Here is a 15,794-nt window from a genome sequence, read left to right on the forward strand (position 1 = left end):
ACTCTGACAAGACGGAGGTCCTCATCCTGGGCTCCTCACCCTCCGCCTGGGACGACTCCTGGTGGCCTCCTGCCCTGGGCACCGCACCCAAACCGACAGACCATGCACGCAACCTGGGCTTCATCCTGGACTCCTCCCTCTCCATGACCAGGCAAGTCAACAATGTCTCCTCGGCATGCTTCAACATCCTACGCATGTTACGGAAGATCTTCTGGTGGATCCCCACCGAGACCAGGAAGACCGTCATCCAGGCCCTCGTCACTAGCCGATTGGACTACGGCAACGCCCTCTACGCCGGTACCACCGCCAAGCTCCAGAAGAGACTCCAGCGGATCCAGAACGCCTCAGCCAGACTCATCCTCGACATCCCACGAACCAGCCACATCTCCGGACATCTGAGAGACCTTCACTGGCTCCCCGTCAACAAAAGAATCACCTTCCGCCTCCTCACCCACGCACACAAAGCCCTACACGACCAAGGCCCGAGCTACCTCAACAGCCGGATCAACTTCTACGCTCCCAAACGCCACCTCCGATCAGCCAACCACGCTCTCGCCGCCGTCCCCCGCATCCGAAGAGCGACTACAGGAGGAAGGTCCTTCTCCTACCTGGCCGCCAAGACCTGGAACTCCCTCCCGACCGACCTGCGCCTGACCCAAGACCACCTCTCCTTCAGGAAGAAGCTGAAGACCTGGCTGTTCGAGCAGTAGCGGCACCCCCCCTCCCCCAGCGCCTTGAGACCCTACGGGTATGTAGCGCGCTCTATAAGTGTCATGATTGATTGATTGATTGAATCAAAGAGGCTAATGTCAGAGCTGTTATAAAAAAAAAAAGGAGAATACTGCTATCATTTCACAACTCAGTGCAAAGCACCAAAAGGGACTAGTGGGTCTTTTTATAGATCAAGTAAATTCCAGAATTATCATGCCTCTTTGAGAAGTACATATTTTGGGCTTGATGTATAAAGATCAGTAATAGCGATTACCAAATGGATGTTCTGCAAATTGCTATTTTGTAATCGCTATTACCAATGTGCAAAAGTAATATCTGGCCTATAAGCGATTCGTAGTTAGTTGCAAATAGACCTACCTCTTGAATATTAATAAGGTAGGTCACAATTTGTAACCAACCAGGATTTGTTGCCATCACAGGGATGATGATCTGCTGGGGTCAGCAGACCACCATGTCTGATTACTTTTAAATAAAGCAATCATTCTATTAAAAGGCAGCTTGTTTTCCTTAAGGAAAAACAGGATGCGTTTTAAGATCAGTTAGTAGAACCAATGCCTGTTCTTAAAAAATATATTTTTTCAAAATTATCAAAGGGGAAGGGCCCCTAATGAAGCCCATTCCCATTTGCAAATGGGTTACCACCAACTTTGAGTTGGTGGTAAAGCGCAAATGTTTTGCGACTGCATTTCGGTCACAAAATATTCATGCATCCCATTCTGATTCAGTATTTGGAAGGGACACCCTAAACACGCCCCTTCATAATACTGAATCAGTATGTATTTGAAATTCCAAATTGCGATTCGGTAACATGTTACCGAATCGCAATTTGGAATTAAATATATACCAAAACGCATGTTTGCGATAGGAATGTTAGCGACTGCAAAAATACTTAATACATCTAGTCCTATATTGCATTCCACACCTCTGCATGCCTCCTATCTGAATCTATGCTGCAGATCACTAATCATCATCTGAGAAGGCTATGCAGGAGAGCCCCTTGTATTTAACATAGGTTCAGTCATCTTCGGCTAGTACGGTCTTGGGGACTCTTCATTCATGATTTAAATTAATCCCAGGTGTGACCATGGGATTCACACAGACTGCTGACAGACAACACTTTTCATTCGTTCCCTACGACACACAAACCTTTCTTGCCCACTTCATTCAACTTTACGTAATGTGCTTTCACCAACATATCAAGAGGGGTATAATTTGTCCTGTTTGTTGTCTTAGTGACTCCTACAGAGAAATAAATGTCTTGCCCTTTCAATAGGGACCCGACCCCAGAAACAGAGGAAGCTTGGTAGTTGGTAACTTCAAATTGAATGACACTTATTATCCACTCTAGAATACAAGAAAATAAACACGGTTATCGAGTTTTACAGTTTATGCCAGCTGATGAACGTGGCACTGTTCCGAGTGAGGTGCGTGCCCGCACCCTTTGCCTTATAAATGTAGCGAAAAAGCAGGGTTGTCAATTCTGACCTGGTTAGATGACTGCTTGATCTTCTCAGCAGAAATGTTTTCTTTCAACACAGCGGATATCAGGTGAGTAACAGCCTGTAAAAAAGAAGGAAACATTAAATACTGCAAGCACTACCAGTGCAATCGTTTTTGCATCTTTATCTTAAACGGGCTTTTTTTCTTAAATCACTGTGGGAGACAAGTTGCCGTTAGAAAGTGAATATTTCTTCTTAAGTATTTATTAGTCCTGAAGTCTGTTTAATGGAACATTGCCCGGGTGAGAAAGAATGAAACAGGGAGGACCAGGAAAGATTACCACCACCAAGTGTGGAGCGATCGAAAGTTCGAAAATACAGTTAAAATATATTTGCTCTGTACACAAAACGTACTTTTCCAACACACATCTAATGTAGTTTTTAAATGCAAGTTGTTTCTATCACAACCCTCTTCCTAATGTGCTTCCGATTCTGTAGAGCTCCAAGCTGTACACTTTAGAATTTGCTGGATGAGACTTCTGCAAATTTCATGTAACAGGGTCAACTTGATACGGACTCCAATCTTTCTAGGTGATTTCGTACTTGATCTTCTATACCCATTCTAAATCTATTTTCTGGGTATATCATGTGCATCGCAATGCATGTTCTTTTTTATTTCCTTTTCATGATTCAGAGACATCTCAATCAAGTCCTGTTACTGTTAGGGGCACGATGACAGCATTAGCACATCATTCCAAGGCTTTGGAAGAGTTGCTAACTAACACCTAAAGGCTTAAATATCATGATATGTATATACTCAATTTCTGATTGGGTTTGAGAATTAATAGATGTATTCAGAGACATGTAGAAAATGTTTTGGGATTTAGATGCATAAATAGCTGAATGAACAACTGCTTAACGTAAAATGTAGTGTTTTGGTTTCCAATTTTTGACGGAATAAAAGTACAATACATACCGATCGCACTTCTTTGGATTAAGGGATTAACTTTCTCATCACTTAAAACAAATACTAACAGAACTGATTCATACTGGTTAAATGAAGAGAACTAAATAACTACTAATTTAGTAAAATATTGTGTTTTAACACTTCTTTAGCACAATTTATCTAATCTCTAGAGACGTTATTCTCAAAGCAGTGCAGAATTGATGATGTCTTGTAAGAACAAGTGAAAATCCAAGAACAGATACCATAGTACAATCAAAATGCAAATAAAAACAAGCATCAACGAAGCCAGTAGATCTCGACTTTGGGACCTACTTGCTTTATCAATGCTATTTTTCTGAACAGATCCATTAAAAAGGGATGCTTTTAAGGAAATGCTGCTTATTCGCAACAAATGAGTGCAAAAACGAGGCTGCTGTTGGTGGTCCTATCATTAGCAGAGATGTGCATGCTTCACCACACATGCCTGCACCTATAGAATGATACAGCATTATCATCCTTTATATTTTCCTGACCCATCTAAGATAGCTGGAACCACCTAGAATGGTCAATTATGAAACTATATTTGCTGCCTGGATATATATATATATATATATATATATCTGGAACACTCCAAACTTTCTCATGCAAGTAAGGCACTGACTCCGTGAAATAGATGATTCCAAATAAGTTTATTCACTCATTTAGGCTGCTTGACGCGTTTCGGCGGTAAGCACCCGCCATGTGTATGTGTATGTATGTATGTATGAATATATATATATATATATATATATATATATATATATATATATATATATATATATATATATATATATATTTTCCCCAGCAGACAAGGGAGAGAACCGAAGGGGTGGGTCTTAGGAGAAGTCCACCGGAGAGTGAGAGAGAGATCAAGTAGCTACAAGAGAGGAAACGCTGCGCATGGTGGGAGGTACTTGATAGGAAATGGGCAAGAAAGAAGTGGAAGAGAGCCGGAAAAACAATCTGATGAAATGCTTAACCAAAAAGAAAAATCAGTACCCTAAAAGTGCGCAGAGGAAGGACACAAAATAGCCAGTCAAGAAGATAAGAAAGAGGTTACAATTCAGTTGGGTGACAAACACAATATGGTCAAAGAAAGTCATCAAATAAGAAGGAAATTAGAGTGTTAACGCCAACCATTGCTAAGGAATGGGCAGGCTTAAGCACACTGCAAGTTCCTAGTTAGCCCACAAGCAGCCAGACAGCAAGTGCTGCGATATGGGACCAGGAAAATGAACTTGATTAAGTACTGCATCAAAACTTTGGTCTGCGGTGGCCATGAAAGTGAGCTGAGAGGTTGTATCTTCACAGACCCATACCATTTAGGATCTTATGAATGTTCTACAGGGTAACCTCCTGAAAAGAGAATGCATTTTTCTGCTGGACACAATAATTCGGTTCCCAACTAGCAGAAGTTACTAATGAACTTTTTGACTTTGCAGTCATATAGAAGCATTATTTTATTAAACGAACAGATACATAGATGGAGGAAGCCAGTGGTCTGGCAACTGTGCTTAGATAAGGAAGGGGTTACAGACCACCTGGACCGGGGTAAGTGCTACACTCATATTTAAAAACGACATAAGCATGAATATGGTCAAGGATTTAGCGCCCCAAAACTGTTTTGGGAATAGGCAAACAATGGTATAGGAAAACGTCTTACAGAAACAGAACAGGCAATAAGTGTATATATATATCAGACAACTAAGGAAGCAAACAGAAAAGGGCTAAGGATTAGACTAGGTACAAAATAACTTGAGAATTTCCAGGAGCATGTTGAAATCACTATGCCTGAATCCGCTAACTCATGGAAAAGAGAAGCAGAAGCGTAACTGAAAGCCTGCACTTATGGAACAAACAAGGGAAAATAACAAAAAGACAACAGTTTAAATGGGACAAGCAGAAAAAGAGCAGTCACGTTTTCGTAAAAACGAAACGCAGAGCACATTTTACAATTGGGGCAAAAAAGACAAAACAATGGAATTGGAAAAATGGCTACGGCTGACACGTGCAGAAATCATCAGAGCAAAAAACCTTCAAACAAAATATTTTTTTACACCAGAGAGCTGGTTATTAAGTCAGAAACACAACTCTAAAGCAGAAATCATAAAAATAAAAACCGCAGAATTTATGAACAGTGTTAGTTTCTGGCCTGTCCGTGGCTTCCTCCAGAGAAGCCATCAAGATATCTATTTTCCCTGTTTATCGACTCCTAATGAAATCAAGAGAATCGTAATCTTGGTTAAAACACTGATAATATTTCAGTTGGACTAAGATGACCACTTAAGCATGCAGCTCGACATGAGCTTCAAATAATGTGTGAATGTCTTAAATGTCAAGTGCCAGCAAAACAGGGTTGTTACCATGATAATCCAGATAATGGCGAGTGTAGGTGTAACAAAAAATGCTAATTAATGTTTTGTAGAGGGTCTGTTTACAAGTTTATTATTAATTGTAATGACAAACAGAACAGAAAAGTGCGTAATCAAACCAAGTCGTAAAATGAAGCAAGAAAATGTATAATACACAAACTCTCTCAAAAATACGTTCAATATACTATCATTGGACTAAATTGGTAATCTTACCTGTGATTGAATAAGCGTGTTTGGAAATTCAAATCGTTTTCTGAGATCTTCTGACATCTTGGTTTAGTATCCGGCACTGTGAAATAAAGTATATTTTCTTTACAAAATATATCATTAAAAATAAGAGTTTAATTACCAACTTTAGCCTTTCTCCCACACCATTAGAATTTAACCCAGTTAGACAGTTCATTTAATTGTATTGTATTGTATTGCAATTGCATTTATATAGCGCTTACTACCCGTGATGAGGCATCGAAGCGTTTTTTCGGCGAGTAGCACGCTACTCCGGGACCCATAGAGGATTAGTGTTGAATTAGTATAGTGAAACGTCCAAGTACATTTTAAGTGGTGGATAGGTTAGTAAGTTATTTGGATTTGGAATGTTAGCAGAAGGATAGAGGAGGACAAAGGTTTGTATTTATATAGCACTTGTTGACGCATGATATTCAGGAAGCCTATAAAGGATTAGCGGTGAATTAATATGGTGAAATATGAAGTAATTTCAGTGGTGGATATTAGTCAATTACTTGGAGTGAGAAGAATAGCAGAGGGATAAAAGGGGAAGAAAGATTTGCATTCATATAGCACTTGTTCCCCTGATGGGTGTTGAGGCGCTTTTCTGGCGAGTAGCACGCCACTCCAGAACCCATAAAGGATTATTGTAGAAAATTAGTATAGTATAAATATGATGTAATCTGAGTAGTGGATATGTTATTCAGTTATTTGGGTAGTATATTAGTATAGTTGAATATGGAATTTGAGAAGTGATCATGTTAGTCTGTTAATTTTGATTGAAAAGGATAGTGAAGGGATAAAAGAGTGAAGGTTTTTTTTTTAGGTCTTAGCAGTAGGAGGAGGCATTTGGATGAGTAATAAGGAGTATTGGAGGGGAAGAGTCAGAGGTAAGAGTTTAGAAAGGTTTGTTTTAGGGGATCGGTATAGTAAAAAGAGGTGTCAGGTGATGCAAGGAGGGGTAGAGTAGGAGAGAGTTTAGAAAGGGTTATTTTGGCGATCATAGTAGTGGTATGGGGTTTGGGATAAATGAGGATGTATTGATAGGTGTAAAGGATGAGAGATAGGGTAGTGCATTGGAAGGAGTGGTAAAAAGAAGTTTGAGATGAGTCAGAAGGTTGGGCTAGAAAATATATTGAGCAAAGTATAGGCTGAGAAATAGGGTAGTGCATTGAAAAAGCTAAATTAGAAGAAAGTGATAAATATATAGATCCACAAGTACATTGAAAGTATATAGATACATAAATGAGGTAAGTATATGTAGATTAAAGATATTGATAGAGGCACAGGATGAGAAATAGGGTAGTGCATTGGATATGCTTTTTCAGGAGAAAAGTAACAGACACACATGGAAGGTACATAGATGCACAATGGAAGTATGTACATGTAGACCAAAGATGATTTTTATTTATGTATTATTTTTTCTCTTAACATAATATTATTTTGCATGTTTATACAAAGTAATACACAAAGATAGATACATATCTATAGTGAAAACAAATGCTTATATACAGAGGGAAATGCTGTAAATTTCTGTTTGCGTATGGTGCTTATGAGGTGGAAGAGCCAAATCTTGAGTAGTTTTCTGAAGATAAGGTGGTTGTCGGTGGACCTTATGTTGGGGGGTAAAGAGTTCCATAGTTTGGCTGCTTGAACAGAAAAGGATGTGCCACCCATGGTTTTTTTCTTGTATGGTGGCATTTTGAGGCGAGATGCTCCTTTAGAGCGGAGGTTCCTTTGTTGAATGTGTTTGGTGGTGATTTTATTCCTGATGAAGAGTGGTCCTATTCCATGTATTGCTTTGTGGGTGATACAAAGAAGCTTGAACGTGGATCTTCTAGCAACCGGTAACCAATGTAGGGCTTTCAAGGCAGGGGAGATGTGGTCTTGCGGTTTGATATGCAAGAGTAGTCTGGCAGCCGAGTTCTGAATCTGTTGTAGTCTTTTCATGGCCGTTAAAGGTGATCCGTGGTAGAGGCTATTGGCGTAATCAAGTTTGGACAGAACAAGGGAGATGGTAGCTTGGACCTTGTGTGGAAATCCCAAATGAGGGAAAATTCGTAGTAGCGTTTTTAGAGTAGCAAAGCTTGATCTTGCTAGTTTATCCACTTGGGCATTCATCAACAGCTTAGAGTCCATGGTCATTCCGAGGTTTCTTACTTCCTTTGATACTTTAGGCAGTGATCCCAGTTCATCAGGCCATTTTATTTCAAAACCACTTGCTGTCTCCAGGGGCTGGTGGGTGGGTCAAAATTGGCTCTTCGTTCCGTCTCGAGCTCACGTGCAGCGGGGAGGTGCAGCTTCAGAGCACAGGAACAAGAGGATGCTTCCTTGGCTTGTTGCTCCTTTTATCCTTCTTCGGGCGGGCGTACACCCGCCTCCGCCCGCCTCCGGGGGCGTGGCTGGCGGCTTCAGTGTCTAGGACAACCCACTCTAGGGCGGGAAAAAGCGCGCCCCGGCTACGCCGCTTCGGGCATACCAGCCGAGACTCGCCTCCCGCCCAAGATGGCTTCCCGGGGGGATCGGGGTACTCCACCATACGTTCGGGGGGACCGAGTGGTCGCCCCTTTCCATTCTTTAGGTCATCCCAGATAGCAAGGAGGGCAGATTCAGTGCCTCTCCCCGGACGGAATCCTGTTTGGAAGTCTGAAAGTATGTCATTCTCTTCAATGAATTGTGACATCTGGGTGAACACTACTCTTTCTATCAGTTTGCCCAGGAAAGGTCCATTTGTAATGGGTCTGTAGTTATCAGGGTTCAGCGGGTCCAAGTTGTTTTTTTCAGTAAAGGGCGTATGTATGACTTTTTGAGTTCTTCAGTAAATATTCCGGTAGTTAAGGAATCGTTGATGATTCTCCTTACTGGAGTGGCAACAGAGGTTGTTAAAAGAATGGTCTTGAAAGTTTGTGGCGGACAGGGGTCAAAAAGGCTGCCGGCAGGCCTGCTTGCTTTGACCAAGTCAATAAATTCATCATGTGAGATATGTTGGAAGGAACGGAGAGGCTTGATTAGAACCTTCTTGGATTGTTGTTTTGTACAAGGGTTAGTGCTGGTGCTTTGTTTCTGTTTTAAGTACGAGTCCAACGTGTCTGCTTTATCCGTGTAATGATTTGCCAGTTTGTCTGTGAAATCTTGAGTAACAGGATGAGTTCTTTCTAGGCAATTTGGTTTGCGAAATTCATTGAATATTTTATAGAATTCTTTATTTGCACATTTAGCCATTTGGATTCTGTCTGAATAGTACCTTTTCTTAGCTTCTTTGATAGCCGACTTATATAATCTGTTAATTTTCTTTATGTGAAGTTTGTCTTGTTTGACGTTTGTTTTGAGCCAGGTACATTGCAGCTTTCTAATTTGTTGTTTTATGTCTTTTATTTCTATGTTTCTCCAAGGTACTTTTTTTCTTTTGTTCTGTTGTGTGGTTTTGAGTGGTATCAGGATGTCAAAAGCTTCCTGTAGCCACTCATATAGATTTTGAACAGAATGTATGGTTTCCAGATTTGTACTGGATGTTAGTTGTGTTTCCAAGTGTTCCAAATTGAGTTTGTTCCACGGCCGATAGGTGGATGGATGTAAGGTAGTTTTAGGTGAGCTCTTAGCGTTGTTTTATGTTGGAAAGCAAGCAAGTGGTGGTCTGACCATGTGACTGGAGTTATAGTTTGAAAGGTAACTAGTTCAGTATTAGCAAAAATGACATCTAGGATATGTCCAGCAGTGTGTGTTGGATTGTGGACAATCTGATGCAGGTTCAATGCGTCTAGGCCGGTGATTATTGTTTTTGGATGGGTCATATTGGGTTTATCAAACCAAATGTTAAGGTCACCCAGAACGCATAGGTTGGAGTGTAGTGTTATCAGGTTTGAGACTGTGTCTAGAAGTGCTTCTGGGAATGTTGCCTTGCTAGATGGAGTTCTGTAAAGGAGCAGGAAGTTACAGGAGAAAGGCGGTGTAGGAATGCATCTTGTTAGAACAGCCTCACAATTCTTGATGGAGATGTTGTCAATTTTAGTGATATGTATTGCTAGCCTGAATACAACAGCTAGACCACCTCCTTTTTTGGCTATACGATTTTGGGTGATTATTTGATAGCCTAGAGGAATGGCTTCATGCAGGACTGGAGCTATATCCTCTCCCAACCATGATTTGGTTATGAATAGTATGTCTGGTTTCGCATTGGTGAGAAGGTCGGAGATGTGATGCTTGTTTTTAGAGAGGGATCGAGCATTTATTAGTAGGCAGTTCAGTGAGTGGCCTTTGGTGATAGTGGGACTTTGTTTTGTAGAAGAGTAATCAGTATTGTGTGGGTTTGTAGCATGTGTGTTTTTAGTGCTGGTATTAGCTGTATTAGGATAGCAATTGTGTAGCTGTTCTGTATTGTGTTCCTCATCCAGCATGCTAAGAAGGCATTTTGATGGGTCTGCGTGTGTATGAGTTGGAGATGGTGTTTGAGAGTGAGTTGGAGTGCTTTGTTGCTTTTGTGGTGTAACATTGTTGTGAAGTAGACATACAGAAGAAAAGTTGTGCGGTGTGGAGTGTTGCTTATATTTTTTGTGTTTGCTCAAGCCAGAAGGTGTAGAAGTCAGGGAAGGTGGTGCAGCATGTGGGTCTTGTAGTAGTGTTCTAAATTGTCCAATAGATGAAAGGCGGTTAGAAGAGAGGTGCTGTATTGCTGTATCTGTGTTAAGTGTGGTGGAAGAGTGAAAGCTTGGCATTGAAATTTGTTCCTTTGTGTGGTTTGAAAGGTGGGTATATGTTTGTATTGTTTATGATGGTAAGTATTATGAGGTGTTGCGCTTTGGAGATCTTGTTGTGCTGGTGTGTGTGATATGTTTTGCTTTTGAGGAGTAGTGAAAAGGTAGAGTAGTGAAAAGGGGTGCTGATGTATATGTTTCATGCAATGGATTTGGTTGTATAGTATTGTTTGTGACGTAGAGAGTTCTGACTCTCCAGGAACAAACCTAGAAGTAGGAGCAGGGGCTACATTTCTCTTTACAATTATGTCATCAGAATTGAGAGAGCAGCCAATTCTGAATCTGTCATTCAAAAAAAGACCATGAAATGGGAAGAGGGCAGGCTTCTGTTGTTCCCAGCCTTGAGGCCTTGTATCGTATTCATGAAGAGAGCTAATGATTGACAAACGGGAGCTAAATAAAAGAGGGATACAAGTCTTGAAGGGCTTTCTGGCAGGACTGAGAATTGACAATCAGGGTAAGAGGTACCTTTTCTTTTGGGCGGACTTCACTAGGGCCTTTCTGGATAATCTAGATCAACCTACTGATTAACTTTGCTACTTGGGGAGGGGAGGTTTATTGGTGAGATTTATTTTACAGTTTTAGGGAAAACTGGATGGTTTTGTGGGTCTCAAGTTTTGGCCCACTAGGGATCTTCTCCGAGAGAAGGAGAGGTGAATCATTTTTCTGTTGTCACTCTACTTTCCCTTCCCCTCTTCAACTCTTGTATAGTCGCAATGGAAATAGGACTGGAAAGAGAAAGCCTACTTTGGTTCCCTGAAGTTAGATGAAAAGGCCTGCTGAGTTTAGGGGGTGAGGTTTATAGTTGGTATGCTAAACGGTTCTTTTTTTTTTTTTACAAAGTTTTATTAGCATTTTCACATTATGCACAATACATCTTCTACCATATCCTAGACAGTTGTGATGATACAGTTCACATTATTGGTATAATTTTTAAGAAATTTTTGATAGAACCATCATACAACATAAAAAGAACTGTATATTGAATTTTGGGGGTCTTAAGACACCTATTCTGAAGTTGATCTTAATAAAAGCTGGTTCTTACATTATCATGATCTTCATTTAATGTGAAGACGACTCCTTAATCAAGAACAGTTATGTTACTAGTCATATATAATCATCCTTCCATCAGTTGTCCAACAAACGCCCTCCTCTCCCTTCTACCATAATAACACTAACGCACAACACACACACTGCACACCACCACACTTTGTAACTCTTGCAACAAACCAATCTAAGATAAACACTCTCACCTCTACTTCATTCCCTCCTACACACAACATACACTCTACTCATAAACACATGTAAATTTCGGCGTTTGCAATCACAATTTTGAAGGATACATATGGCCCTATTTATCCTTCTGTATAAGTCTTAGTTTCTGACAAAAGCCTGAAAGTTTTTAGAAGAAAGCCAACCTCCATTGTTAATAATCAATAAGTTAGGTCTAGTCTAGAGGCCGCTTTGGCTGTCTTGTTGCTTCATGTTCTAAAAAAAATCATCATCAAACTATAAATATATAAAGTGACTTTCAGTCTGATCTCTTCATCCATTAGTCTGTTGAAGTATCATTCACATCACATATGCACATTCACCTACAAAGAAGTGCATTTTAATGCCAGGACTGGTGGGTTAATACTTTGTTACCAAATGCTTTTTTCCTTTCCATGCATCATCTTTTATTTTTTGGTTATCCTTGTGTGTTTACACTATGTCAATAGATTACTGTTATTCAAAGCCAATAGAACCATTTCTGTGGCAATACAAATTAGATTTTCCTTTATTCTGCATCAAAACTAAAAAGGATTTCTGTACATTTTCTTTTTATAACTGCCTGCTGCGAAGCACAAATACTTCTTTTTAAACTATGAGATTATTTTTTATTAACTTATATTTTAAGCATATGGCTATCACACATCTGCCTTTTCAAAAAGCAGCAAGTATCAGGTGTTACGATCATCAAATTTAACTTAAATTTACTGGCTCTGGAAGAATAGATGGATTAGTGAGCCTTGCCAGGATTAAAACTTAATTGTAGTAAGATGTCAGCAGCGTCAGCAGCAAGCGTTTAACTCACTGCTCCACATGCAACAAGAACCAAGAGCAGAAACTGGTTAAACAAAGGCCAGCGTTAAACGACTAAAATACACTCATAATGCCGTTTTTTTCTCCGTATCCGAGTCACACTTGGGAAAATCCAGGCCTGATTTCCAGATTCCCGGACCAGGTGCTCTTTCACTGGTAACCCTGAATGTGTTCGATAGAAAACACTGCATCCTTTCTGATACCTCACAGTGCGAACTGAATGAGGTATCATGGTTTTTCCATCAAAACCATGCCCCTCAAGCCCAGCCCCATCAACACTACACCACCAGGTGTGACCTTTTGGTCAGGGTGCTTAAGACTGTTCATGGTTACAAAGCAGAATATAGGAAATCGACTGCCATTAATAATGGTCATAATATCCAATTTCAATAATTTATTTAACCCCGAAAATTACTTTCATACCCAATTTTAGGCATATTTTCAAATGTTTGGTAGCTATTCTTTCGTTTTGAATTGAAAATCCTTTCAATTATATTCCCTTAAATGAGATCTGGAATAACCATTGTTCGAGGGAAAGAAATTTACTTCAGGGGTATTGGAAGAAGCAATGATTTGTAAACAGTCTATTTATGAAGTCTTTTCCTGGTGTTTTGGTGTGAATATACTTTGTTAGGGAACTTGGGATATCAGTAGTATTTTATTGGAATACACCTTTAAATCTCTCGATAAGGAGATACTTACCTTCCCACCCCAACACCCCCAGTCCAGATCTGCGGCCACTGAGATGCTTTTCTAGATCAGAGTTTACCAAATTACTCAGAGTCACCAGGGACACCATACTCCAGTCGAGCCTGCAATTTAGTCCAATTGAAGTGAACTAGGACTCTAACTCACAGAACACAGGAGTATACTAAAGAAATGCTCGGGCGTGGAGTATGGTATTCCAGAAGACCTGCTAACCTTGAGAGAGAGCTCACATTTCAGGCATCAGCTACTGATATGAGTGGCAGCAACTTCCAAATTAAGATTGGAGGAAGACAATTGATTTGGTCTGATGCTTTAAAAATAAATGCATCCAACTAAGAAGGTAAGAAGTATCTCAACTATACAGTGCAACAGCTGTGAAGTGTGAGGAATGTTGTGTGCATGTGGTCGTTGCAGGGTCCAAGAATTTCAGAGCCTGAATGGCAGCCAAGTGACAAAAAGGCTGCCATGGGCCATAATGCATGCAAGAATGAATGACTCCTCAACCTCCGAGTCTTCGTGCTACTGCACCTCCTGCACTATTAATCTCCATGACCCGGCCAAGTGGCCATTCGTCATGTGCGACACTGTCCCCCAATCCTAGCTTTTTTATATGACAACCCACTGCATTAGGGACCTGAATTTTGGTCCAGCCAGAGAAATACTGCGGGCAAAAATATAATTACAATGGTTCATCAAGATTTCATTTAGACAAATAGATCAATAGGCAAGAATATTCTAGGCAAACCACTAATGTAGACAACACCCCCCCACTATGGCTCACAATTGTCTTCATGTATGTATTTTTGTATATGTATATGTTATGTTTCCTATAACTTGTAAATAATATTTGCATTTTGAGTTTAATTTGTGGTTCAGATTAAACAACTATTGGGCTAAAGTGTGGAATTACAGTCTACATTAGTTGTCTGCCTAGAATAGTTCTTGCCTATTGATATAGTCACCTAAATAAAATACAGGTGAACCACTGTTGTAATAGTCGTAGGGCCGTTTTCCCTCTGGTTTAAGGGCAGCTCTTGTTACGCACATAGACTAAAGTGGGACGAAAAGACAGGACTGTATCAAAGTGTCACTCAGGCCTAGTTCCACCTAGTTCCAACTGGAAGTTATGTTGTGGTTGTCAGGTGTGGATGTTGAGGGCTGCAATCAGGTGATGGAAGTGACGGCTGGGAAATGCTGCAGAGCGCTCAGGTTCCCAGTCCCGCTAGTCCATCCAGTTCAGGTTTTTACCATGCATAATTGGATCTGTAGACCTGCTGGTCCCATTATAAAATCAGGACTAAGAGTCCCACAATATAAACAAAACACCTGGACTGGATGAGCTTCTCACAGGGTAGACCTGGAACTCTTGAGAGCCTTTGTGCCGTCATCCAGGTGAGGATATTTCTTTTTAACTGGTTTTATTTTGATTTTATGACAATTTACAAAAGACAGGGTTATTGAAAAATACTCCCTGAAAACATATAGGTGTGGCAAAAGGACAACAAGGTACACTGACATATCGGTACTAGGACACCACATCTGGAGAGAAGACACAAGCTTGTTCGTATACAGTGCAACTCATTGAAGTAACATACATTGTACTGCTAAATTACAAAAGAAGGCATTCTACATCATAATCACCACTGTTAAGTGCATAATGATCCATCCATTTCCCCCATATTTTACGATATTTGCATGGGCATCCCCTGCTCTTATAAGTGATTCTTTCCGCAGCCATGTACAAGTCCATCCCTTTCCTCCATTTAGCCAGGCTGGGTACCTCAGGAGCCCCCCATCGCTTAGCTAGGTCTCGTTTGGCTACCACTAATCTCAAATTACACAGTAATAATAGCATTCATGGTATATCCATGTCATTCGGTATTCCCAGGAGGACGTATTTAGGATCATCAGGGAGTTGTACCTCTGGTATTGCGCTCAGTTCTGACAGTATTTGGGCCAGTATGTCTGTATGTTTGGGCAGGATCACATTGTGTGAATGAAGTCTCCCCGAGTCACGCCTCAACGCAAACAGTTTGGTGAGGGTGCCCTACCTATTCTATAGAGTTGGGCCTTATCGTAGGAGATCCTATGTAGTATTTTTAGTTGGATAAGGCATAGCCATGCCCCGATTGCTTCTTCTCTCGGGAACATCATGGCCGCCTTCCAGTCAATATCCTCCGGGGTGCCTACTTCTACCACACATGCTGCCCGCAGTTTTAGGAGGGCATCAGGCATATTATTGCTAGTAGTCTTGTTGGTGTAGGAAACAGCTTTTCCCGCACAGTTCATCCATTAGGAGTCTACCCTCTAGGGGAGTGTATTCTGGGAGGTCAGAGGGGGACTTTTGGCTCTCCATGCATGTTTAAATTGTGGATATTTATAATATTGTTGGTCGTGGAGCTAGAGTTCTTCTGGAGAGAAGTGAAAGGCACTAAAGTACTAGGGCTCCAAGGTCAGAGCGAACAGAAGTGGGGAGAACGGGAAACCCTGTCAGGTC

The 15,794-nt window shown here is 40.8% G+C and overlaps 1 protein-coding gene across 1 annotated transcript in view; it reads right to left on the reverse strand.

Annotated features, from left to right (window-relative positions):
* Positions 1-15,794, reverse strand: part of FOCAD (focadhesin) — a 1,219,893-nt gene that overhangs the window by 1,174,896 nt on the left and 29,203 nt on the right. Inside the window, exons 2-3 of the mRNA XM_086961452.1 lie at positions 5,742-5,817; positions 2,218-2,292 (exon numbers count right to left, since the gene is read on the reverse strand). Of these exons, the coding sequence (XP_086817578.1) occupies positions 2,218-2,292; positions 5,742-5,798 (132 nt within the window). The 5' untranslated portion in view covers positions 5,799-5,817. The remainder of the gene's footprint in view (positions 1-2,217; positions 2,293-5,741; positions 5,818-15,794) is intronic.

The sequence above is a fragment of the Lissotriton vulgaris genome, chromosome 3_1, assembly GCF_964263255.1.
Source record: "Lissotriton vulgaris chromosome 3_1, aLisVul1.2, whole genome shotgun sequence".
NCBI lineage: Eukaryota > Metazoa > Chordata > Amphibia > Caudata > Salamandridae > Lissotriton > Lissotriton vulgaris.